The sequence below is a fragment of the Theropithecus gelada genome, chromosome 14 (genome assembly GCF_003255815.1).
Source record: "Theropithecus gelada isolate Dixy chromosome 14, Tgel_1.0, whole genome shotgun sequence".
Taxonomy (NCBI): Eukaryota; Metazoa; Chordata; class Mammalia; order Primates; family Cercopithecidae; genus Theropithecus; species Theropithecus gelada.
This window is the reverse complement of record NC_037682.1, coordinates 29,037,305-29,063,776: the sequence shown is the minus strand read 5'-3', so window position 1 is coordinate 29,063,776 and position 26,472 is coordinate 29,037,305. Positions and strand designations below refer to the sequence as shown.

General features: G+C 45.2%; 1 protein-coding gene across 5 annotated transcripts; it reads right to left on the bottom strand.

Annotated features, from left to right (window-relative positions):
- Positions 1-11,899: 11,899 nt before the first annotated feature.
- Positions 11,900-26,178, bottom strand: COMMD9 (COMM domain containing 9). Of its 5 annotated transcripts, XM_025355718.1 has the most exons (8): positions 26,097-26,170; positions 18,711-18,836; positions 16,152-16,291; positions 14,800-14,834; positions 13,927-14,030; positions 12,580-12,712; positions 12,293-12,357; positions 11,900-12,165 (listed from the first exon to the last, which is right to left on the bottom strand). In XM_025355718.1, the coding sequence occupies exons 1-7, from the start codon at positions 26,145-26,147 to the stop codon at positions 12,320-12,322; spliced, it is 627 nt and encodes a 208-aa protein (XP_025211503.1). In that variant the 5' UTR covers positions 26,148-26,170; the 3' UTR covers positions 11,900-12,165; positions 12,293-12,319. The 5 variants fall into 5 exon arrangements, 4 of the variants coding, with proteins under 4 accessions (XP_025211503.1, XP_025211505.1, XP_025211504.1 ...); XR_003115565.1 differs by having other exon boundaries at positions 11,900-12,357; positions 12,465-12,712; XM_025355720.1 differs by adding an exon at positions 23,412-23,436 and having other exon boundaries at positions 11,900-12,712; positions 26,097-26,163.
- Positions 26,179-26,472: the final 294 nt, after the last annotated feature.

The following is a 26,472-nucleotide window of genomic DNA, read 5'->3' as shown; positions in this document are numbered from 1 at the left end:
AGTTTATATCTGTGGTCAGGGCTGAGCCCAGAGGGCTATCCCCAGAGCTGCACACCCAGGAATTGAGGGAACACTCTCTGAGGAAGCTGACTTGGAAACTCGGAAGTGCCTTCTTGGCAGCTGCCTGGTGCTGCTGGGCTTGGGAGGCTAAGAGCAAGAAACCGGGGGCTGAGCACAGTGGCTCATGCCTATAATCCCAGCACCTAAGGAGGCTGAGGCAGGAGGGTCGCTTGGGCCCAGGAGTTTGCAACCAGCATGGGCAACAAAGCAAGACCACATCCGTATATATATATATTTTTTTAATCAGTTGGGCTGTTGTGGTGTGTGCTACTTGGGAGGCTGAGGTGGGAGGATTGCTTGAGTCTGGGTGGTTGAGTCTCCAGTGAACCCAGATTACACCATACTCCAGCCTGGGCAACAGAGCAAGGCTCTGACTCAAAAAAAAAGGGGGGGGGGGAAGAAACCGTATCCAGACACAGAGCCATTGCAAAGAGCCAGCAAAGATGTTTAATCTATCAGATACGTTTATCGGTGGAGGGAGCAGAACTGAGGCTGGGCCAGCAGGACATGTTCACTGGGGTGGCTGAAGGCTCAGTTGAGGTCTGAGGAGGGGAGATGGGTGGGGCAAATAGCCCTGCCCCTGCCATCCGTAGATGCTTCTCGTTCAGAGGGACCATGGCCTGGGGGGCTTTCTTGTGATCTGAGTGGGATGGGGTTTCCGGTGGCTGTGGCATGTGCTTCCCCTCAATCTTTCACCAAGGACCTACCATGTACCAAAGACTAAGCATTGGGGATAGAAGGTGAACGAGACCGGTGTGGCCCCCTGCCCTGCTCTCGGACCTGCCAATCTCCAGGGTTTGTTTTCTTGAGACTCCTGACGCTGCCTGGCCCGAGTAGGCACTAGGGATTCCTGATCTCTGCATATCCCTTCCCAGTCACCCAAGACAGCAAGAGCTGTTGCTTCTGTTCTCAGATTTCTCCCTTAGCTTCTTGATTCAGCGTTTCATCCCAGCTATGGTTTAAAAAACAAACAGCAAATAAACAAACTAACCACACACCCAAACAAATCTCAGACTGCACAGAATGGAAGCACTGCCTGGAATCATAAAGATCATTTGTTCTTGGCCGGGCGCGGTGGCTCAAGCCTGTAATCCCAGCACTTTGGGAGGCCGAGATGGGCGGATCATGAGGTCAGGAGATCGAGGCCATCCTGGCTAACACGGTGAAACCCCGTCTCTACAAAAAAAAAACCAAAAAAAAAAAAAAAAAAAAACTAGCCGGGCGAGGTGGCAGGCACCTGTAGTCCCAGCTACTCGGGAGGCTGAGGCAGGAGAATGGCGTAAATCCAGGAGACAGAGCTTGCAGTGAGCTGAGATCCGGCCACTGCACTCCAGCCTGGGTGACAGAGCGAGACTCCATCTCAAAAAAAAAAAAAAAAAAAAAGAGATCATTTGTTCAATGTCCCTTTTTCTCACTGCCAGGCCAGGGCTCTTGTCTGCACCACGGAACCCATTATGGCTTGAGCCTTTCCAGATCAATTCCCCATAAACCTAATGAGGACATTGGAAAGGTGAGCTGAGGTAAGTTGGTGAAGAAACTCTAATGGAGCCCTATGGAGTCTGGAGTTTTGACAGCATACTGGGGACAACGGGAAACCATTGACAGAGAAAAGCAGGACAGAGCCATGATGCATCATCCGTTCACTTATTACATTCAGTTAGCATATATTTATTGAGCATGTGCTCTGTGCTAGGCTATGGGGATATACCATTGAACAAGATAGACAAGTTTCTCATCTTCATGTCTCCAGTGGGGAGACAGAAAATGAGCATGGTGAATAAATTAGAATGCACATCAGTTCACCGAATTAATAAGACTTTCCATGGCGTGGGGTGGTGAGGGGCAAGAAATGAACAGGATGCTGTGATTCAGAATAAAAGACAGAATCGTCTTTAGAGAGCATAGTTGAGAAAGTTTCTCTAAGGAAGTGATCTTTTAGATGAGCCTTTAAAAAATGGGAAGAACCCAGTCTTGTCAAGAGCGGGGGAAAGAGTGTTACAGTTCGGAGCAGGGCGAGGGATGGTGGGGGATGCAGTGAGTGCACAGGTCTTGTGGCTGGAAAGACTTCGGAGGACACTTGGAACTGAAGGAAGGTTGGTGTGAATGGAGTGCTGAGGAAAGTGTTATGAGCTCAGGAGGCAGAGGTGGGCAGATGTCATCATGCTTAGAGGCTACCATAGGTGAGAAATGACAGAGTCGTTAACCAAGTTGGTGCACAGATGGAGAGACATGGACCAATGTGAGTATATTTTGGATCGAGAACCGGCAAGTCTTGCTAATGGATTAAATGGTGGGTGCAGCGGCAGACAGAGAAGGAGGCAGTGATGTTTCCCACATCTCTGGTTGGAGCTGTTATTTACTAAGATGGAGAAGCCTCGGAAGGTGGGACCAGGTTTGGGGGGGGTGGTGGTAAAACTAGATCAAGTTTACTTTCTGGAAAGCACTGAGAAGGTTGGATTTGGGGAGGACAAGGTCAGTGCAGGGTGCCCTTCAGAAGCGAATCCAGTATTCCAGGTGAGAGATCATGATGAGGATGAGCTAAGGTGGTGAGGGGGGATGAAGGGAATACCCATGCCTCTGCTAAACAAGCCAAGAGAAGAGTTTCCCACTGCCTCAGATGCTCTGAATTTCATTTTGTGACACGGCTCAAGAGACCAACCAGAGGGAGGAGTTCGTTTTGGATAAGGTTGAAATGAAATCAACATATGGAGAGGAGTGGAGGCGAATGATGTGGAAAATGGGGTCACGAAAGACACCAGGCAGAGACTGCAGCAATGCAGTGTCTTCCGCAGCTGGCTGTGTGACATGGGAGAGAGGAGTCTGGATTCACCATCTGTGCCAGGGAGAAAGCCGTCCTGGGAAACAGATGGCCGGCAGCCATGCCCATGCACCCTGAACGACCACGGGGTTTCCCTGGGGCTCTGCAGCCCGGGTGACTTTCTTGGGAGGTTTGGGACAGAGCATTCAGAGGCTGTGGGCATAGCAGGCTCTGGGATTTCTGCCCTTGATGCCGCCATTACCCAAACCCCTAGAGCAGGGTCCCAGATGGTGCAGCTGAGATGAGCTCTCTTCTCCTTAGCCTCACTGTCCTCCAGCAGTGCCCCTTCCAGCCTCTGAGGTTAGCAAAAGCCAGTGGCTGGTGGCACTGACAGTGACCACTCAGTCAACCCTAGTCCCTGTCAGGATAGTCATTTTTTCCCTTCATTTGTTCTTTCATTCCTACATGCATTCAACAAATCCTGACTGAGTAATCTGTGACTGCAGGCACTGTCCCAGGCCCTGCCCTCGAGAAAAGGCAGATCGAGAATTGGACAATGTGGGCTACCAAGCCCTCTCCTTCCCTTCTTCCTCATCCTGTCACTCCTTCCGGCCTTGAGGCCCAGAGCTGACCCGAATCCTCACCCAGGACCCATTCCAGCCCCTGGTCCGGGCACTGCTGATTCTGATTTAAGTCAATTTCTTAATTTTATTTCATGAGACTAAAATGTCATCAGAAATCAGGTTGTAAAGGACACTGAATAATATTTTTCTGAGTTTGGGCTTTATTCTGAGTATTTAAGTATTTTAGGCAAGAGAGTGACATTAGATTTCCATTTGCAAGACACCTGCAGCAATGAGGAGGAAGGATGGGAGGAGGGGAGAGAGGGATGGCACGATGGGAGGCAGGGAACCAGTTTGGAGGCCTTTGGACTTGTCCAGATGAGAGGTGACAAGGGCTCCTTGCCATGTCCCCACCCCCGCCCCCAACCCCATCACATCAAAGCTACTCTCAGAAAAGAACTGACGAATCCTGTGAGCTGTGGAAGGGCTCACCCCAGTGGAGGCACCTGTGTACATATTTGAAGTTAAACCAACATTCGGCATCTTTTATTTCTCAGACACCTTCATGTACAATGAATCCCCTCCAAGCGGCATTGCCAGGAAAAAATACTCTCCATCTCTCTCTTTTAGAGATGAAGAAACTGAGACTTAGCTCTAAGCACCCCTAAATTTGAATCCTGGCTCCATCACCTGTCCAGGTGTAGAAAGTTCCACTATGGACAGACTGCGGGACCTGCATGGTTGCCATGAGCAAAACCTGATCTGGAAGAGTTGTATCTAATGCGCCCTAATGGTGGCATCTCAGAAGCACCGAGGAGACCCTGGGGGCTTCTGCAGCTGGGCCCGGGGAGCATGTTGAACGGGCGCCCTGGGTGGGCCTGCCCTGCCTGCTCTGTCTTCTGCCTTCTCTGCCTATGTTGCCCAGGGCCTGAGCGGGAGAGTTCTGTAGGTGAAGGGGCCTGGGCCTGAGGGCTTCTTTTGCAGGAAGCTTCTCCCCTTGCGGGATTCTAGGAGAGGCCTGCCCACTACCCCACCTTCCCCCAGCTTTCCTGGTCTTTGTTCCGATTTTAGGCCAGGGTGGGACGATAAGGAGGACGACTGCGCCATCTGCTGGGCCTCTCAGGCAAGCTCCAGCTGCGCCCAGGTGAGGTTTGGCTTTTGCGCGTGAGAACCTTGGGTCACCAAACGGGCTCTGGCCCCTTGACAGATGATCTGTTTTATAGAAGTAGCCCCAGGGATACACTACAGTCAGCTGCTGCCAGGAAACTCTCGGTACCCACAGAAGCTGCCCATTATCTGTGCGCTCAGGTGTGGGGAACAGAAAGGTGAACAGGGTGTGGGGGAAAGCACAGACACAGACTATTAAAATGCAGTGTGCCGAGGAATGACGGAGAAAACGCAGGTGGAGAAGACAGGCCAGTTAATTTGACTTCCTGGGTCCTTGCTAGGTGCTGCTCCTGAACCCAGGAGCATGAATAGGAATTAGGGAAGGATTAAGGGAAGGCATTCCAGAGAGAGGGCATGGCGGAGCAAAGCCCTGGTGACCGTGCGGCCACCTCTGCTCAGGCCCAGGGCTACTGCCTCTTTCCTGCCCTCCTCCAGCAGTTGGAGACTTTGCTGACCCCTTGGAAGTGCTGGTCCCTGAACTCTGCAGTGGCAGGAGCTCAGAAGGTCCACATCTGCCCCTTCACTTACCACCTCAGCAGCAGCTCCTTCCTACCCTCACCCAGCGTTCCCAATCCCTACCTCTTCCTACCCAAGCCAAACAGTGTGGCTGGGAGACTGCTATGAACCAATCTCCCACACTCACAGACTCAGAAATCAATGCTGGAGAATGAAAGAAAGGTGGAGAATGATGAAATCACCTAGTTGGTGAATTAGGGCCCAGCTGAGGTCGATTTAGGAAGAGCAATTCTAGTGAGCGTGAGTTCTGTCAGTCTGCCATTCTATTGCATTCAATCTAATTCAGGCATGGTTTACTACACAGGTCAAATCCTGCGAGTGTGTGGAAGAAGTGGGATGCAAAGGGACATTTATGGGGCAATCTACTGTGCGCCACAGTGGAAGCTATCATGGATATCAAGTGAATGAGACATGGTCTCTGTCCTCAAGAAGCACCCACATCACCACCCACTCCTCCCCACCACCGCACAGTTCCTTTCTGTTCTTTTCTCTTCCTGCAGAAAACCTGCTTCCGGGAAAGTAACTGATAAATTAAGCCACACTGAGCTGTAGTCAGTTGAGTGGGTGTTTATGACAGTACCTGTGAATTGTCTCTATCTGCTCTATTTCAGTAAAATCAAGAAACCCACTGGCTTATTCTCCTGCCCTCCCCCACCCCAACGTGTTAGCTACACACAAGACCACCCAGCAGAGACTGTATTTCCCAACCTATCTTGCAGCTAAGTATAGATCATGTGATGGAGGCCAGTGGGACATGAGTGAAAATAACGTGGCAACTTCTGGGGTATACCCTCCTCCTCCTCATCGTCTTCCCCTTCCCCCTTCCCATGACTGGGATATAGACTTGGAGGGTGATGGCGCACAGACTTTGCTCACAGCAATGAGGGTGGTACCTGGTGGTTGGTGAAACAAGAGGGAAGGATTCTGAGTCTATGAACCAGAGCAGAACCATCCTACTCGCTTAAAGCTCCTACCAGCTCAGACTTTTACATAGAGAGAAACTTCTAAATTCTTTAATCCACAGAAGCTGGGCTTTTGTTAAAGCAGCCAAATCAATATCCTAATACAGTGGCTCTTGCTCCCTGATGTTTAATAAGCAAATAAGCAAAAATATCTTGAGCAAGAGCTTTATCAGAGTTCCTGAAATTCTAACCAGAGGCCATCCCCTGAGCTGGGGATCCAGCATGTGTATAACAATGACCCCATGCCCTCTGATACCCCAAAGCATCTCTCAAATAATTTATCATTCAGTTTGTTGGGCCAGTGTTGTATTTTACTGTGTGGTATGTGTCTTAGGTCATATGGCTAGTTCAACATTGATAACAATAGCCAAGAAAGTTCCATTCTTCAGCCTGTGGGTCGATGCAGTTTACTGTAAATTTATGGGATGCATTACTGAAGGAGTTATCTCTACTTACAGATGAGACCTAAAAGCCCATTAGAGAATTTCCCAAGGGCCTGGGGCTAATAGAAACTCAGCCTCTCAGACTTACCTTTAAGAACTCTTGACACCTCCCCAAATAAAGGACCATTCCCTCTCCTTAGAGATTAGGGTCCTCTGACAACAACCAGGGAATACTATTAGAAAATACTCTTTATTTTTTCTTGAAGTACTTGTAAAAAGGACGATTAAATCACAAAAATGTGAGCACCAAAGACAGAAGGAAGTTGTGTAAAGGTCAACATTATGCTGGTAAGAGCATGTTCAGGAACGATCAATATTTGGAAGCCAATGGTCACAGGTTCGCAATTGTTCTTGTAAATGTTCAACCACTGGAAAACTTTCAAAATGCTAGGTAGCCAATGGTTTCTAGATTAAAATATTAAAACAAATAATAATTTTTTAGAAAACTATCATTTCTGATAACATCTCAGCTTACTGAACGAAGTAACGGAGAGCCTCTCGCACCACGCTGGACTCGTTTCCTGGAAATTTGTAAATACCAGACCACAGAGCTTGACTAATGACTATTGGACGTGGTGCCCACTGTGTGTATTTAGATAACTGGCTTGTGTGGCAAGAACCCAAATGTCTGGTCCTCATGCCAATTTGTCTTTGGACCTAAAAATGACCAGAAAAGGGAGGCAAAGGGAAATGACCATGATCTGGATGGAGATGGTGAGGCAGGACTGATGGCGGAGTGAGCTGAAAGTTGCCAAATTAAGGGGAAATTTAGGTGATCTGTAAAGAATCATGAGTTTTCTCTTCCCCAGGTTGAGGCAGGAATGGAGAAACCACAGGCTTTTGGGTTGAAAGCCCCAGATACAAGTTCCAGCTCAGCCCCGGACTACTTTGAGCTGACTTCTCCTCAGTAAAATGCACAAATACTTGTGAACGGATGCTCCAATAACCTGAGAAGGTTGTGTGAAGAGGTAAGATGATATCTAAGAAAACGTTTCAAGTGCTCTCATGTGCCACACAGGTGAGGAGATTTATCATTATATCATGAGAAAAAAGCTGAAATAGGGTGTCAGGGCATGTATTATTACAATTCTTTTTTATTTTTATTTTGAGACAGGGTCTCACTCTGTTACCTAGGCTGGAGAGCAGTGGTGCAATCTCAGCTCACTGCCACCTTGATCAAGCTCAAGCAATCCTCCCACCTCAGCCTCCTGAGTAGCTGGGACTGCAGGCACACGCCACCATGCCCAGCTGATGTTTGTATTTTACACAGAGGCAGAGTTTCACCATGTTGCCCAGGCCAGTCTCAAACTCTTGGCCTCAAGTGATCTGCCTGCCTTGGTATCCCAAAATGCTGGGATTGCAAGCACAAGCCACTGCGCTCGGCCACAATTCTTTTGAACAATTCTTCTTCCTTTTGCTTAAGCAAAAGAGGAATCTTTTGGTTCCAATGACAGTTGTCAGTAGTCATCAGGACTAATCACAAATATCCCGCTTCTCTTCCATCCTGGCACATGGTAGGATTCAGCTTCTCTGCTCTTTCATGGTTAGATGTGCCCATATGATTTGACTGGTACTTCTGGGCAGGAGCTTTAAGATCACAGGTGCAATTTGCCATAGTCCCTTTCCCTTCCTTGGTGATTGTGGAGGCATGTGTTGAGATGAAGCTTCCATCATCTTAGGCCCTTAGTGATTACAGTGAGCAGAATACCCACTCTCCTCCTCCAACCTGCAGTGAATGTACAGCATTGGCAAAGAAACTTGAGTTGTGTAAAAAGCCACAACAATTTGGGATTGTTTGTTACTGCAGCACAACCTTGTATTGAGTATATGTTCTTATTTTCTATATTCTTCATGCTCTAGCATTTGGGTCCTTGATCCAAAGAAGCTGCCCCATCCAGGGCTAGCAAATTCCTAGAGAGAGACAGACAGATGGGGGGGCGGGGGGAGGGAGGGAGAGAGAGAGAGAGAGCGCGCGCACAAACAATTCTCCTGGGAGCATGCCTTTGATGTACAAACCAACTAATCCAGAGCCCACACTCCCAACCATCTTCTTTTTAAAACTAAACTCTCACACGCCAAGCCAATATTCCCCCTGCCCTAAGTCACCCTAGAGCCAGACAACTAGGGACCATCCCTATGGCCCTGAACCCACCCAAATTATTCAAACTATCCAACCCTAAACTTAGTCAGCATATATACCTTGTCTTAACCATTCCTTCCTATGAAAACCCCAATAAAGGCTTGGGGCCATGCTCTCCCCTCTCCCTGCCTCCTGACCAACACTTATCCTTCTGAACCACGTGGCCCCGTGTGCCACACCTCCTGCTTCTAGACTCTATGAGCACAAACTTCTTCCTTCATGGTAATCATTTCCATGTCTGTGTGCCTTATGTCTTAACATTCCTGATTAAAACAAATCCTGAGAACACCTGGCACAGTGAGCAGGGTGGTTTGATGCCAGATGGAGATGGAATGTCCTTAGACTGATCTTGACTTGCTACCTGGACCCAACAGACAGCAGCCACTGCTTGGCAAGGCACAGCTGGGAGTAGAGTGCTCAGACTTCCTGCTTGATGGCTACTGCATTGGGTTGTGTTTTTTGTCAGGTGTTGCCATTATTTCCCAGCTTGAAATTGCGATGCTCGAGAAGCTGAGTCCCGGAGCTGCCTCATAGGCTGGTGTCATGTGTCTGGGACTAACCCATTTCTCCACGGTGGTGGAGCACCCAGGATTCAGGACAGAGTGCCTGGGGTTATATAAGTAATTGGCTACATTTGTTTCTCAAAAGGTCCCTCTGAAGGGGACCAGGAGTGACTGGCTACCCTCTTTATGCCAACGGACAAGTCTGATCCACTGACTGAGGATCACTGACAACACTGGGGTCATGAGAGTCATTTAGATGAAAGTGCCTAGTGTCTAGATGTGATAGCTCCTGAGGACACTCATAAACCACTTTCCCTTTTCCCTATGGGCTTTGCTGAGTCAAATTTCAGCCTCTTCCTTGGAGTACTGCAAGAGCACTTCTCTGAATGCTTGCTCCTTGCTCACGCATGTGTTGAGGGCCATTCATGGGGTCAGTGTGAAGGGCTCCTCCAGGGATTACGGCATCCCACAAATGTTCAGATCACACACTTCTCTGCTGTCTGCTTGCTGCTGTCATGATTTATTTCCCAACCCAGGGGTAAATAAGAAGTCCCCTTCCTAGAAACAAGTGACTCAACGTTTAATGATAAACAGGAAAGAAAAGGATCATCTGTTTCCATCTTCCCCAAAAGCCCCAAAAAGATGGTCCTTCCCCACGTGGCCCTATGTGGCATGCCATGCCTCCTGTTTCTAGGGTTCTGTGAGCACAGACTTCTTCCTCATGACAACCACCTCTGTGCCTGTGAGTCTTACCATTCCTGATTAAAACAAATCCTGGGTACACCTTAACACAAGCCTGGTCCGTCCTGATGAATACACAAGGAGGAAGAGTGGGATTGGCATCAGGCACCGAGATTTTCTCATCTTCTTCCCAACCTCTGGGGTCTAGATGGCCTCTCCAACTGCAGACAGGCTTTCGGTGTGCAGGAAGATGGACCCCATCATCACTGGCCTGGCTGTCAGAGCCTGGAGGCAGGAGGTGGTCTTTATTGGTTACAGCAGAGAAAGCCCCAGGGACAGACTCAGATTGGCTGATTGGAATCATGAACATTCATGAGACGATCCCTGTGGCACATGCATTTGATCAGGATTGAGGCAGATGCTGACCCCTGTTGGTGGGTGGGTAGGTGGGATGTGTTGGGCAAGCCAGCACAGGCACCAGTGAGATTGATCACTGTCCTTTTGTGGATGGAGTTTGGACATCCAAACCTTGCCACTCCCTGAGGAAGGGACAGTTTGTATACAGCTGCTTCATAACACAAAGTACTACTGGGAAACCAGACAAGCAGTGAATGAGCCAACTTCCTTTGAGATCAACAGATACAGCCAGGAGGCCCTTCTGAGATAGGGCCAGGCCAACCAGAAATATGGTATCTACAAACAATCCATCATCACTACAGAGGAAAACAAATGCCTTAAATGAACACATGAAGTGAAGGGTAGCAATCATGTATTGATTTTTCCAATTATTTATCAAATGCCCTCTGTGTCACGTACCCAGATGGCTCTATTTGGACAGATCTGGCTAAAGGAAATGTCCAACTGCCCAGACACCTCTACTGGGCTTCTTGCTTCAAGTGTTTCTTATGGATGCCCATGGGAGGCCAAGAGAAAGGTGTATGAGATCTCTCTCTGCAGGTCATGGGGAATGGAAGGAAAGGAGAGGGGTAAATTTGTGACAAGGGTGAGCTCAACTGGAAGGTACAACCAGGGGCTCTCAACTTGGAAGTAGTGGGCTGACTTCTGGGGTCCATGACCTCTTGTCATTGCATGCAAAAAACTGAATGTTCACTTCCTATAGCAGATAAAGAAGAGCTTGGAATTTTTTTCCCTTGACCTTCCTAGTATCTCACTGGGTAGGCAGAGGTAAGATCTCTCATTTGTACTTCAGTTTCAACATTTTCCAAATGGCGCTAGTCACAGAATTCCATGTTCCTTGCAAAGTCCTGTGTTGTAGAGAGGCTAGAGACATAGGTGTCTACCTCTTAATGACCAGCAGATGACTCAACCTCAATGAGCTGGTTTCCTGGTCAATAAAGGGAGGATAAGAGTATTAATTCCTACACCAACTCTGTTATAGTAGATGAGACAATAAATGCACCAAGCTTTCTACTCTCATCCATTAATAATCAAAGCCTTTCCTATTAGTTGTAACAGTACTAAGTGTTTTTAGGTGCATTGTATCATTTAATTTTCACAAAAGTCCTATCAAGTAGGTACTACTACTATACTCATTTAATTTAGGAAAAAAGTACAAAGTGGGTGAAAATAGAAATTTAGAGGTCAAGCACCTTACCACTGAGAAGCAGAGCTGGCTTCTGACCTTGGCTGCCAGACTCCTGAGAGCGTATTCTTAATCTGAGGATTTACCTCCTCCATTCACTCAGTACACAAACTAGCAGAGAAGCTGCCAAAGCAAAGCACTCAAACAGCAGGCTGCAAGCTGTTGCCATGGGGATGATCTGGAGAGGGAAGGGAGATCTTCACGCATGGAGTCCCTGTGAAGCGTGAGGCACATGACAGAGATGATCTCATTTGGTTAAACTCGAAGGAGTGCCTTCATCATAGCTCTTGTAACAAGCACATATTGATGATTAGCCTTGCTTCCTTTTGTTCTACGTAACAGGTGAAAACACAGAAGGTGGTTGAGATTCATTTGCCTGATTTCATGTCACATCATGGGTCAAGGGCTTAGCTGGGAATTAGGAAGTGGGGATCATCTTCAAAAACTAGAGAAAGTACTGGCTAAAGGCCATAACTTGGGGACAAAAGAAGCTACAAAAATCATGAAAGTTTAGAACTGTTGTTTATTTCCAATTATTCCCACTTCTTCACCTAGGAGTGGCTGCATCAGATAAAGGAAGAGGGCCCCGGTTTCATGAAGAAGGGAATTAGTACCCATTTCAGACTTCCTGCACTGAAGAGGGGTTCCAGTGTGGTGGAGGGAGCTCAGGGAACACTCTCGATGGATCATGCTCTGTGGGCTCTGCCTGGCTTCCCTGACAGAGGAGCAGGAACTGCTGGCATCTCTCACCTGATTCCCTTCGTGTGTTCTGGGATTGGAAATGAACTAATTAGAGCTAATGTTGGAAATAAATGTATTGGATAAACTGCATGATTTGGGCCTGAATTTCCCAAACAGCTATGCAGAGGCAGTTGACGACGCAAATGTTCCCTCACCCTGCCATGGTGGTAATTAAGTTGCATTCAGGAGCTTTTCAAAGATGGGGGCTTCTGCTCTCCAGCTTCAGAAAGAGAAAGAAGATGAGTGAGGAGAACAGCGGGGGATCTGGCTGCTTCTTCCCAATCCAACTGTAACTTCTGGATGGCAGTAGCCCCCTGCTGTCCCCACCATCCTGCCTGTTGTCAGCTGCAGCTGCGAGGGCAGTCTGCATGTGGGGAGACATTTATCGCTCATGAGCAGCTGGGTCACGGCAGTGGCCCTGGCAGCTGGCTGGATCATTTACTGGCCACGGCAGAGAGTTGGTCTCGGATGCGGCCCAGGCCATCTAACATGGTGTCCAGTGTTTCTTTGCTCAGCTCCACGGTGACAGCTGAGATGGAGGGTTTGTCTCCACATAGGCTGGGATCTTCCTGGATCTGAAAAGAGAACATAGCCCAGGAAGTCAAAGCTGCTTCTTTTCCTATCTCCCTGTAAGTCAGCCCTGAACCTGCGAGGCTGAGCTCAGTTCTGCTGAACCTTTGAAGAGAGGCTCTTTCCTAAGCACTAGAGAGTACCAGCCCTTGGGTCATTTAGCAGTAAGGGAGAGGGCAGGAGATGCCTCAGAGGCCTGGGTCAGTCTCCATTTGCAACAAGTGCCTGGGGTAGGTATCAAAGAAGGCCAAGCCAAGGCCCACTCACCTCTCTGATACCCTAACTCTCAGCATTCAAGTAAGAAAACATTATGTGTGTTTACATTGTATTTAAGGAGCAGGCTCCGTTGGATAATTAAGACAATCCTGTACTGGGATGCAGGAACAAGCTTACAACCTTTAGTTTAAAAAAATAAAAGAAGTTAAGCTTCACTAATATTTAAAACTTAATTGCTAGAGGCACCCTTACTTCTTCATTTTCTTACAAGTGTTAAATTTCTGGGTGTCTGGTTATGTAGACCAGAAACTCTTTTTTTTTTTTAAGATGGAGTCTCACTCTTTCACCAGGCGGGAGTGCAGTGGTGTGATCTCGGCTCACTGCAATCTCCACCTCCCGGGTTCAAGCAATTCTCCTCCCTCAGCCTCCTGAGTAGCTGGGACTACAGGCACCCGCCACCACGCCTGGCTAATTTTTGTATTTTTGGTAGAGAGGGGGTTTCACCATGTTGGCCAGGATGGTCTTGATCTCTTGACCTCATGATCCGCCCACCTCGGCCTCCCAAAGTGCTGGGATTACAGCCGTGAGCCACCGCGCCCGGCCACTAGTAGAAACTCTTGAGCAGCCACGTTACAAATAATGACAGCCTAATCACTGGATAAGAAGTTGGCTAGAGTACACTGAAATGATCAGGCAGGCTATTCAAAATCTGGAAGCACACCACTATTGTGAAAGCGAAACTGCTAAGAGTCTATATAGGGTTACCTTTAGGTATCAGCAAATTATTTTAAAAATATGTTTTGCATTTGTTTTGTTGTTTTAATATGTCCATAATATGTTAATACAGTAGTATACACACACAGTGTAACTAAACAAAGGAGGATAAAGGGGATGGTAATTTTTAAAAACACATGGGTTAGAGATCCTAAACCTTGGAGACTGGTGTTTTCGATGGCCACAGGGGTGCTGCCTCTTCTTTCTAACGGCATGCTAGTGAATGTACCTTCATCTGGAGCAGGCAGGTGGGGACGGCCATGCGGCTGATGCTATCTGAGGAGGTTTTGATATCCACTCTCCAGTCCAGATCGACCAGGCGTGGCAGAGAGACTGTGGAAGGAACAGCTCAGCTCAATGCTCTGTTGGTCTATGCAGCAAGTCTCTGAGAGAGACAGACAGACGAAGCCCAAGACCCACAGGAAGTCATGTGCCTTACCCATTGCTCTGTGCGGCCTGAACTTAGCACTAATTCACAGTGGCAGCATATCCAGGCTTCTTCCTGAATGCCCAGCCCTTCGGATGTTAGGGCACAGTGAGAAGTGACATAAGGCAGAGAAGAAATCATGGCCTGAGGCTTAGGAAACGTGTAGTTTCAGCAATAGTGGTAAGAGCTCTTGTTGTGGAGATAAATGGACTTGACTTGAATATAGGTGCTACCACTTATCTAACCTTGAGCTTCTGTTTGCTCATCAGCCTGGCTCACAGGGCTGTCGGGAGGACTCAATGACTTAACGCTCCAGCACTGTGGCTGGCTCAGAGTTAGTGTCATGACCACGTATTAAACATGGTCTTTTATTCAGTCAAACTATTTTTGATCACTGTTGATTTTTTTCACAATTGAAATATTTTAAGTACTTCACTCTCTGCTTTGGATATTTCTGTTTTTTAACAACATGCCTATATATTCATGTTTATAATCAGAAAAAAGTTAAAAAGTAGAATTAGGAAAAAAAAAAAAAAACCCCACCATACACAGAGTATGGGTTGAGACTAGAATGGTTCACTTTGGTTTCTGTTGAACTCTCTGATCACCTGGGAGACTGAGAGCTGAGGCTGGGGAGACAAGTAAGAAGGGCGGGGCAGATTTCTTGGTACTCACTCTGATTTGCCTGGGCTTCGGTTCTCCAAGCAGACCTGTTTAAGAGGGAAAGATGAGGAAAAAATAATGGAAAGCGGATGAGACTGACTCTTCTGATAGAGAGGGGACCTTGGTCCTTCCTGCGATCTTCAGACCTGTCATCACCTGCTAACAGGAAAGGACCACAGAAACCCCTCCCTCCCAGAAAGTCTTTTGTTTATTTGTTTTACAAGCTCAGTGATGTTAAGGCCGTAAGTGTTGTCAGTTTTCATAGTTTAGGACAAAAAAGAAGAAAATACAACGTATTGTAATCTTATTGCGCTATTGTTCTCAAAGACAAAACAGAAAAAAAGTCAACTTATCTTCTCTTTATTGAGCACCTACTGCATACACAAATATTGCATCTTCTGCAAAAACACATCCAAAGAGACCTGACTAATGCTGCAACATACATAATAAAATGTGATCATGTATGAGAGGGTTCTTAATATACAATAAAACCCTTGGTAAATAGGCATTATCAGTTATTGCTATTAGAGAGGTCTGTTCAAGCTTTCTGCTAACCAACAGTTAATCAATTCTGCTTAAAATGTACGTGTTTAAAAGGAACTCCCCAGCCAAGAAAATATACAGATACTTCACACAAGAAAAAAAAAAAAGATCAATAACCATATGAAAAAGATAACTGACATCACTAGTGTCAAAGACAGGAACACTGAAATTGTCATTTGTGGAACTGGGAAAAACGTAAGAAAAAAATCCCCTCAGTGAAGGTGTAGGGAGAAGGTTACACTTGTATCCTACTACTGTGGAAAACTACTGCAATATTTCCAATGGCCAACTTGAACATTTAAGGCCAAACCCTCAAAATGTCCATTACCTTTAACCCGGTAAAAAAATAAGTTTTCATTGTAAATTGTTCACCGAAATGAAAAAGTGCCAATAGCCTCAGTGTCCAACACTACGAAATTTTAAAATTAAATTATACATCATTTCTTCCTATAATAGGATATGTTTAACCATTACAATGATATTGAAGGTAAATTATTGACCTGAAATGTCACTATCACTAATACTGTTAACAGAAAATAAGCAAGTTACAAAATAGCACGATCCATTTGGTAAAAACAAAAACAAAACATCAATCTCTTATAGAGGTGTACAGAGAAAAAATAAACATGTCTTAAAAAGCTTTCCATTAAGAAAAGACTACGCTAACCTCTGGCTGGTGGAATTATAGGTGTCTTATTTTCTTTTTGCTTATCTGGGCTTCCTAATTTTTTAACAATGAGCATATTATTACTTCTAGAATGAGAATAAAAATAATGAGAAATATAAAAGTTAGAAGGGACTTTCAAGAAATGAGCACTTACACATGTTCTAGGATGATCTTCGTCAGCAGGTTTTTGAGGTTTTGGTGGAAATTTTCTGGAAAGAGAGCCAGAATCGCCTCGGCAGAGGACAGGTCACGGAATGCCACCAGCCGAGTGAGGCGGTGCAGAGCCTGGAGCAGCTGCAAGATAGACGGAACCATCCTGTAGCTGCAACAGAAGCAGCAGGCAGGGGGCACAAGTGAGGGCCAGGGGTAGGGCTCTACACCCCTAAGGCTGCACACTGTCACGGTCATTCAACTGAGTCACGAGTCCAGAGGCCTCTGTGGCACATGTTCATGCCCCACATGCCTTGGCCTGCCTTGGAGTTCACCTGTTGCTTTAGAAGACAGATGCAGCTGCCTGACCTAGGAAGCTGTCAGCTTGCCAGAAACTCTCCACTTGTGGGCAAAGAGTTAATATAGCCCTTTTCCTTCTGCATGAGAATCTGACCTTCAGTTAACTTTCTGGCGCTGTTTCCCTGGTAACCTGAGAGCAGTGCAAAGTCAGCTGTGTTACTAAGCAACCCTGCATTGGTCCAAGCCTCTGGACTGAGAGGACTGCATAAATACCTAGGGTGCTGTAGCTCTGGACTTGCCTATGTGTGGCTACAGGCTCCTTTCGAGAACCTGAAGCTGTGCTTACTGAACCGTGACACGAGATACTGGCGCCTGCGGAGTGAGGGCCTTGAATCCAGGGTGGTAGGATTCATGTCCTTTCCTCTCAACTGTCGCCTAGGAGGGCAAAGAGAACAAACAGCTCCTGGCCGGCTGTGTGGGTTCCTTCTGGGAAGAGGCGTGTCTGCCCGTCCTGCTAAAATGCTGTGTTCCCATCCTAGGTCCTTCTAAGTGAATCTGTAACTACGAAGTGTAAGAGTGGTTTATGGTGGTCTTGTGAATAGAGTAATTCTTAGCTAACTTAGAAAAGCTCTCTGGAGGTAACTGTTTCTCTGCTTTGGGGCTTTCTCTGATATCACTGCAGATTACCTGACACAACCTGGAAGTGAAGGGAAGTTAACCTTCCACCAATGAGAGTGGGTGTTCATGGATAAATGGCCAAGCCTCTCTGTCCTCCTGGGGAACAATTCTGAGAGGTGTTCTACTTGGTTTCTTACAGGATCCCAAGTTTTCCACAGCAGTAACCGCTCTTAACATCCTCTTTTATTGACTTGCCTTCCCTGTTTGATTTTCCCCACTGCTTTGTGTTTTCTAGAATCATCTCCTAAATAACCTACTTTGGGGGAAACCCAAAATAAGTCTCCAAATCACTTCCATAATCTTGCTTTTTCCTTTTACTTTTATACAGCTCATTTCAATAAACAAGGTCCAGAATTAAAACAAAAAACAAAAACCATACGCCAGGTGCAGTGGCTCATGCGTATAATACTAGCACTTTGGGAGGCTGAGGTGGGTGGATTGCTTGAGCTCAGGAGTTCGAGACCAGCCTGGGCAACATGGCAAAACCCTGTCTCTACAAAAAATACAAAAATTAGCCAGGCATGGTGGTGCATGCCTGCAGTCCCAGCTACTCGTAGGGCTAAGATAGGGGGACTGCTTGAGCCCGGGGGGTCGAGGCTGCAGTGAGCCATGTTCATGCCACCGCCCTCGACTTGGGGAACAAAACAAGACCCTGTCTCAAAAAAAAAAAAAAAAAAAAATCCAAAAACATACGCCCATTTGGATGAAGAAACTGCTGTTTTAAAAACATATTTGCTGGCCGGGCATGGTGGCTCACGCCTGTAATCCTAGCACTTTGGGAGGCCAAGGCGGGTGGATCACGAGGTCAGGAGATCGAGACCATCCTGGCTAACACGGTGAAACCCCTTCTCTACTAAAAATGCAAAAAAATTAGCTGGGCGTGGTGGTGGGCGCCTGTAGTCCCAGCTTTTCGGGAGGCTGAGGCAGGAGAATGGTGTGAACCCGGGAGGCGGAGCTTGCAGTGAGCCGAGATTGCGCCACTGCACTCCAGCCTGGGCGACAAGCGAGACTCCGTCTCAAAACAAAACAAAACAAAACAACATATTTGCCTTGACAAGATAAGGCTGTCGCTGCTACATAATAACTTACTACAAGTTAGCTTAATCTCCCTCTTGGCCACCTGCTGAGATCAGATGAGCTGAGGAGAAGGGGACCTTCTGTGGGACAGAGGGCTAAGGAGGGAGTCAGAAACACAAAGCACCCCTCAGGAAGCCTGATGGAATCTAGCAGTGCATACTCCTGAATCTTACGCAGGCCTCAAAGCTTCTGTTCAAAGATCCCTGAAAAGTCTGTCCTAAGCTATCCAGCTAACAATTTATCAGCATCAGCACGTTACGGGTTGGAAAACAAAATCACAGAAAGGTTGGCTTTTGTTCCACATTGTCTAGGTAACAGGTCTGAAAGAAAATGGTCAGGAGCTCTGATTCTAGGTACAGTTCTCCCATTCATGTCCCATTTATCAAAGTTTGCTATAGTGTCAACAGATGTTTCAAGGGATTTTCCTTGGACATGGCGATGACTGGGAAGTCAAGAAAGAGACTAATAAGAGGGCCAGTGGCCAAAGGTCATTTCTGACCACACTTACTTCCTCTGCCTCCTCCTGGGTCACAGACAAGCTGGAACATGTAATATCCAAGAGTTTTTTCGAGCCAAGGGCTGAACTGGAAAAGCTCTCTTGACACAGCTGTCTGACAACATCTTTTGAGGAGGCCTATGAATTAAATCACAGATAGGAAAAAAAAAAAAAAAAAACCTCAGACTCTGAAAACACATGTTTTGAGTAATAACATCTTAGTCATACATGATACCTTTGAGACTTTAAAGATACATAAGACTTTGTATTCTAGGAAGATCAAATAGATGTACTTTTCCCTAATCTTTCTGCTAAGTACAACCAAAAACTCTGGACACGATACAGAAAACATACATGAGACCCTGGAAGCGGAAGAGGAGGAGGCAGATCTGCTAGGGACCGCATAATACAAGGAATGACACAATGGTGAGTTCCCTGGATTTTTTTTTTGCTTCATATATCCCAGACTTTCAGCTGAAGAAGAGGGCAATGTGGAAATGACAATGGATGCAGAGGGGAAAAAACGCCACAATAAATACCTGTTCTATCTAGCTAAAGGACCAATAAAGGGGCAGCCTCGCAAGACAGAACACTTTTAGATGACAACTGCTACACTCCAGCCAAATATCATTAAAAAAACTGCAGCCCGACCCACCTCTATGTCAACAAAGGCTGAGTGGGAGGCCTAGACCTCAGTGAGAAGACTTGTGAGGCTATAATGAGGTACGCCAACACTCCTGCTGGGGAGGTGTCAGAGAAGGTCAAGTAGGAAGCTGGGACCTTTATCCCCACCAGTTGGTAACAAGCTTCATCATTGTGTGATATCAGTGGAGACCACATGGAGTCAGAAATTCCACCCCTCCCCAGTGGTAACAAGGAACCTCTGCTTTCAGGTATCAACAGAAGCTGAGTGGGGAACCTGGACTTCAACTTCCAACTGCTAGTAATGAGGTAGCACCCCCTTCCCCTGCCTAAGCAGTGCCACAGAAAGCCAGCTAAAATATAAAATTTAAATAAAATCCATTCTCAGAACATAATATGAAAATGTCCAGGTTTTCACTGAAAATCACTCATCAAAACAAGAATTAGAAAGATCTCAAACTGAATGAAATAAAGGTAATTAACACCAAGATGACAGATGTTAAAATTAGCTGATAAAGAATTTTAAGTAGCCAGGATAAATATGCTTCAACAAATAATTATGAACTTGCTTGAAACAATTTTTAAAATCACCTCAGCCAAGAAACAGAAGAGATAAAGAACAACAAAATGGAAATTTTAGAACTGAAAAATAAAATAACCAAAATAAAAAGCTCAATAGATGGGTTCAGCACCAAAATGGAAAGAATAGGGGAAACAATCAGTGAACCAGAAGCCAGAGCAGTAGAAATTACCCAATCAGAAAAGCAGAGAAAAGAGACAAAATTATGAACAGAGCCTCAGGGACATGTGGGACCCTAACGAAAAACCTAACATTCACATCACTGGAGTCCTGGAAGGAGATGAAAAAAGAGGGCAAGACTGAAAGAATATTCAAAGAAATAATAGCTGAAAACTTCCCAAGTTTACTTAGAGACATACTCCTATATATTTCAAGAACCTGAGTGAACCCTAAACAGGATAAATCCAAAGAAATTCACACTAGGACATGTAACTGAACTTCAAAAATGAAAGCCAAAAACATCTTTAAAGCAGAGAAAAATGATACCTTACCAATTAAAAAAACAATTAGAATGAAAGCAGATTTTGTATCAGAAACCATGGACACAAGAAAGAAGTGACAATATTTTTCAGGTGCTGAAACGGAAAAAAAACTGTCAACCTGGAATCCTACACCCAGCAAAAATATCCTTCAGGAATGAAGAGGAAATTGAGACATTCTCAGATGAAGAAAAACTGAGAATATCTGTCACAAGATCTGCTGTAAAAGAACAGTTAAAACAAATTCTCTAAACAGTAAGGAAGCAATGAAACAAGAAACCGTGGAACACCAGTGTGCTAGCCAGAGCTCTCCAGAGACACAAAACCGACAGGGTATGTGAGAGGGGATTTATTGGGGGGAAATGGGTCACATGATCACAGAGACAAAGCCCCACAATAGGCCATCTGCAAACTGGAGGAAGCTGGCAGCTTGGCTCAGTCAAAGTCTGGCAACCTCAGAACCAGGGAAGCTGATGGTACAGCCCCTAGTTTGAGGCCAAAAGACTGAGAGCCACTGGGAGGCCACCGGTGCAAGCCCCAGAGTCCAAAAAATGAAGAACCCAGAGTCTGATGCCCAAGGGAAGAGGAGAAAAGGCATCTTACTTTAGAAGGAAGGGAGAGAACAGAAAGAAAGGGAATCCCCCATCTTCCACCTGTTTGGCCCAGTTGGGTCCCCAGCCCGTGGGATGGTACCTGCCCACATTGAGGCAGGTCTTCCTCTCTCAGTCCACTGACTCACACATCAGTTTCCTCTGGCAACACCCTCACAGACACACTCAGAAACAGTGCTTCAACAACCATCTAGGCATCCCTCAATCAAGCTGACACCTAAAATAAACCATCACAATCAGGAAGACAGAACAGGGCAAACAAAAACATGGAATTCAAAAGAAGTGAAGTAATGAAGAGTGTGTTCTATGTGACCATACTGGAATCGACCTAGAAAGCAATAGCAGAAAAGTAACAGAAAAATATCTGAACACTTACAAACTTAAACTTCTAAATAATTCATATGTCAAAGGGGAAGTCTGAGGGATATTTTAAAAATTACACTAAGTGAAAACGAAAACACACCATATCAACATTTGTGGGACGCAGCCTAGCAAGTAGTGAGAGGAAATTTTATAGTATTAAATGCATATACTAGAAAAGAGGAAAAGTCTCAAATCAATAATCTAAGCTCCCACCTCAAGAACCTATAAAAAGGAAAGCATAATAAACCCAAAGGAAGCAGTGGAAGTAACAATGATAAGAGAAGAAACCAATTGAAATTGAAAATAGAGAAATCAATGAAACAAACAGCTGGTTCTTTGACAATGTCAATAAAAATCGACAAACCTTTAGCAAGACCGACAAAGTTAAGAGGGGAGACACAAATTACCAGTATTAGGAATGAAATAGAGGATATTACCACAGATCCCGCAGACATCAAAAAGATAAGGGGAACTTAATGAACAAGTCTATAAACATAAATTTGCCAGTTTAAATAAAATGGGCCAATTCCTCAAATAACACAAACTACTTCCACTCCCCTTCTATAAAATTGATCACTTGAATTGATCATTTGAATTAATATGACTACCAAGAAAATTAAATTCACAATTTTAAGGCCCCTAAAAAAATCTCTAGGCCCAGATAGTTTGGAGAATTCTAACAAACATTTAAGAAAAGAATGAACTGATTCTACACAATCTCCTCTAGAAAAACAGAAGATGATGGAGTACTCTCTAAATGATTTTATACAGCTACAAAGCTAGCATTACCCTGATACCAAAACTGCACAAAATTGTACAGAAAAATAAGAAAACTACAGACCAATATCCCTCATAAAAGTAGATGCGAAAATTCCTAGCAAAATATTGGCAAATAGAGATGAGTTATATTATATATTTATATATTATATTATATGTTTATATAATTATATGTAATATATAATTATACACTATGACCAGGTGGGATTTATTCCACAGTTGCAAGCCTGGTTCAATGTTTGCAAATCTATGTAATCCACCGCATTAACAAAGAAAATCACATGATATAAATCAATGCAGAGAAAGCATTTGACAAAATTAAACATCCATTCCTGATAAAAACCCTCAGAAAAATAGGAATAGAAGAGAACTTCCTTATCTTGATAAACAGTATCTACAAAAAACCTACAGTGAACATTATACTTAATGGTGAAAGACTGAATGCTTTGCTCCCAAAACTGAGAACAAGGCAAGATACCTGCTTTCTCCACTCTGAATCAACACAGTGCTGAAAATTCCAGCCGCTAAAATAAGGCAAGAAAAGGAAATAAAATGTGTGCAGATCAGAAAGAAAGAAAGAAAACTGTCTCTATTTGTAAATAACATGATTATCTATGTAGAACATCCCAAGAAATATACCAAAAACTCCTAGAAACAGTGAGTTTAGCAAGTTTGCATGTAGAATATAAACATACATAAATCAATTGTATTTCATATATTAGCAATGAACATGTGGACACTACAATTAAAAATATGGGCTGGGCGTGGTGGCTCACATCTATAATCCCAGCACTTTGGGAGGCCGAGGCCGGTGGATCACTTTTGGCCAGCAGTTCGAGACCAGCCTGGCCAGCGTGATGAAACCCTGTCTCTACTAAAAATACAAAAAGAAAAAAAAATCAGCCTGCAGTGGTGGCAGGCACCCGTAGTCCTAGCTAGCCGGTAGACTGAGGCATGAGAATCGCTTGAACACAGGAGGCGGAGGTTGCAGTGAGCTGAGATCATGCCACTGAACTGTAGCCTGGGCCACAGAGCGAGACTCAAAACAAACAAACAAACAAACAAAAAAACAAACCCAAAACCATTTGCAATTGCTCAAAAAATGAAATACAGGATGTGTATGCTGAAAACTACACAATACAACACTGTTGTACAATCATTACATGGAATACCACTCAGCAATAAAAAGGAAAGAACTACTGATACAACATGGATGAAAATTAGGCTGAGTGAAAAAAGTCAATCTCAGAAGCTTACTTACTGTATTATTCCATTTATATGGCATTCTTGAAATGATAAAATTAGAGAAATGAATAATTCCAAAGGTTAAAGAGGGTGTGGCTATTCATGAGGAGTATTTGTGGTGGTGAAAATGTTTTGTATTTTGACTGTCAATGTCAATACTTTTGACATTAGGTACTGACATCCCATTTATCCTTTACCCAATTTCCCCTATGCAGAACTATACATAATAGTAAGTATACTATATATGTATACTATATATATACTATGTATATTATATAGTATGTATACTATATATTATATATAGTTCTGCAGAATTCTGCAGAACTGGGAGAAATTGAGTAAAGGATAAATGGGATCTCTCTACATTATTTGTTACAACTACATATGGATTTATAATTATCTCACAATAAAAAGTCTAAGTATTTTTTTTAAAAAAAGAAAAGAAAGTACATAGGACAGTAGCAATGAAAATCAATGAACTACCGCTACATAATGGTGAGCAAAAGCAGCCAGGCATAAAAAAAAGTATATGCTGTATTATTCCATTTATGTAAAGTTCAAACATGGGCAATATTAAACGAATTGTATCAGAAGCAAACATAGAGGTTACTGTTGGGGAAGAAAGTGAGGAAGCAAAGACGGGGCGAAAGGGGGACTTCTGGGGTACTGGTAACATTTCATTTTTTGACTTTGGTGGTGGTTACATTGGTGTTTAATAAATCATTTAACTGTAAATTTATTATTTATGCACTTTTCTGTATGTATACTACGCATTAATCTTTTAAAGTTTTTAAAAGAAAAGAGTGCATAAGACCAACAGGCATGGGGACGCGGGTAAGTACAGAGCAGCCAAAATGAAGGTAAAAAGGCACTGGGCTGGGAGCTGAGAGCCCTAGATTTCCAGGCCCAGCTCTGTTACTTCATTTATTAATTCATTTAACAGCTATTTACTGAGCACGTGCTGTGTGCCGGGTATTACTGTTCTACTTGTTGGGCATTAACACTTGTGAACAAAAGAATAGATAGAAGTGGAGAATGCTAATGAACACTAAGAAGGCAATTAAAAAATAAATAAATAAAACAAAACAGACTATTACGTGAACTGATGATTATGATGTGCCATAAATTGAGGAGGGTAACTCAACCCTCTTCACCTGGTGTTTAAAAAAAAAAGAGAGAGAGAGAGAGAGAGGAAGAAAGGAAAGGTCCCTGATGGATCTTACATTCTTATGAGACAGACAGACAACAGGCAAATAGCTAGCGACAAGTTCTACGAAGGAAAATAAAGCTGCCCTTTCTCCTACAGGGCAAATCATAAGTTAAATAATTCCGGCTAGGCGCGGTGGCTCAAGCCTGTAATCCCAGCACTTTGGGAGACCGAGGCGAGTAGATCACGAGGTCAGGAGTTCAAGACCAGCCTAGCCAAGATGGTGAAACCCCGTCTCTACTAAAAATACAAAAATTAGCTGGGATTGGTGGCCGGCGCCTGTAATCCCAGCTACTCGGGAGGCTGAGGCATAGAACCCGGGGGGCGGAGGTTGCAGTGAGCCGAGATTGCGCCACGACACTCCAGCCTGGGCAACAGAGAGAGACTCCGTCTCAATAATAATAATAATAATATTTAATAATATTATTGTCTAATATTTTTATTTATATATAATATATAATATATATTACAAATATAATTATTTAACAATAATATTATTACATCATTTGAGCTTTACAAAGCCCTATTACGTAGGTCCATTTCAACCTCACAACTTTTCAAATGATTATCAGGAGAGGGTCCCGCCCCTTTCACAGGTCAAAGCGAGTAGGGAAAATCTGGACCTCAGGGGAACACTGAACGCACAGGTCATTCGGAGGGCTGGGCGGATGCAGTAGGAGATAATTTCTTAATTATGGAGTGCAGGAGGGGCTACGGGATGAAATGGGGAACTGATAACGTGGGTCTAGCAATTACCACTCCAATGCCCCAATACCGAAAACCAATCCCAGAGGCTAATAGCAGGAGGTTGTACTGCGCCTTCATGCCCATTATTATTTTTTTTTTTTTTTGAGACTGAGTCTGGCTCTGTCGCCCAGGCTGGAGTGCGGTGGCCGGATCTCAGCTCACTGCAAGCTCCGCCTCCCGGGTTCACGCCATTCTCCTGCCTCAGCCTCCCGAGTAGCTGGGACCACAGGCGCCCGCCACTTCGCCCGGCTAGTTTTTTGTATTTTTTAGTAGAGACGGGGTTTCACCGTGTTAGCCAGGATGGTCTCGATCTCCTGACCTCGTGATCCGCCCGTCTCGGCCTCCCAAAGTGCTGGGATTACAGGCTTGAGCCACCGCGCCCGGCCATTTTTTGTATTTTTAGTAGAGACGGGGTTTCACCGTGTTAGCCAGGATGGTCTCGATCTCCTGACCTCGTGATCCGCCCGTCTCGGCCTCCCAAAGTGCTGGGATTACAGGCTTGAGCCACCGCGCCCGGCCATGCCCATTATTTTATTTTATTTTTTTATCTTACGTTCCTGTCAAAACGATATTTTGTTCTTTCTTTTCAAAAGCTCAGAAAGAAGTCACGATTTGCCTGGGATCACACAGAGAACACGCAGCAGAATTCTGGCTCTACACCAGGGTCAATTTGTTCCCAATTCCTGCTCCGTCTAAAGTCTCGGAGACAAAGGGCCACCTCACGCTGTCCCCACCCCTTCGATTTACCTTGAGCAGGCTCTGGAGCGCTGCAAAATGCTCCGCTGTCAGGGCAGCCATCTTCCCGAAGTCACATGACCGCGGCACCCAGTGAAGCGAGGTCACGTGGCTTTCGCTGGCTGCTGTCGCGGGGCCTGCCGGGGGCTTCAGGGTGGAGGAAGGCGTTTGGGTTGTCGTGCTGCGGCCGCGGAGCGCGGATCCAGACGGACGCGGCGGCTGGATGGCTAAACCCTGGGACTGTAGGACCGAAGGACTAGGGGAACCAGGGTGGAGGATGGTTTACTCGTGGGGGACGAAATTGGCTTGACTTGTCTACTTACCAGGTCAGGGAAACAGGTTTTCCCTTGACCCATGTGGGTGGGCTGGCACATTTGGGGAATGCACC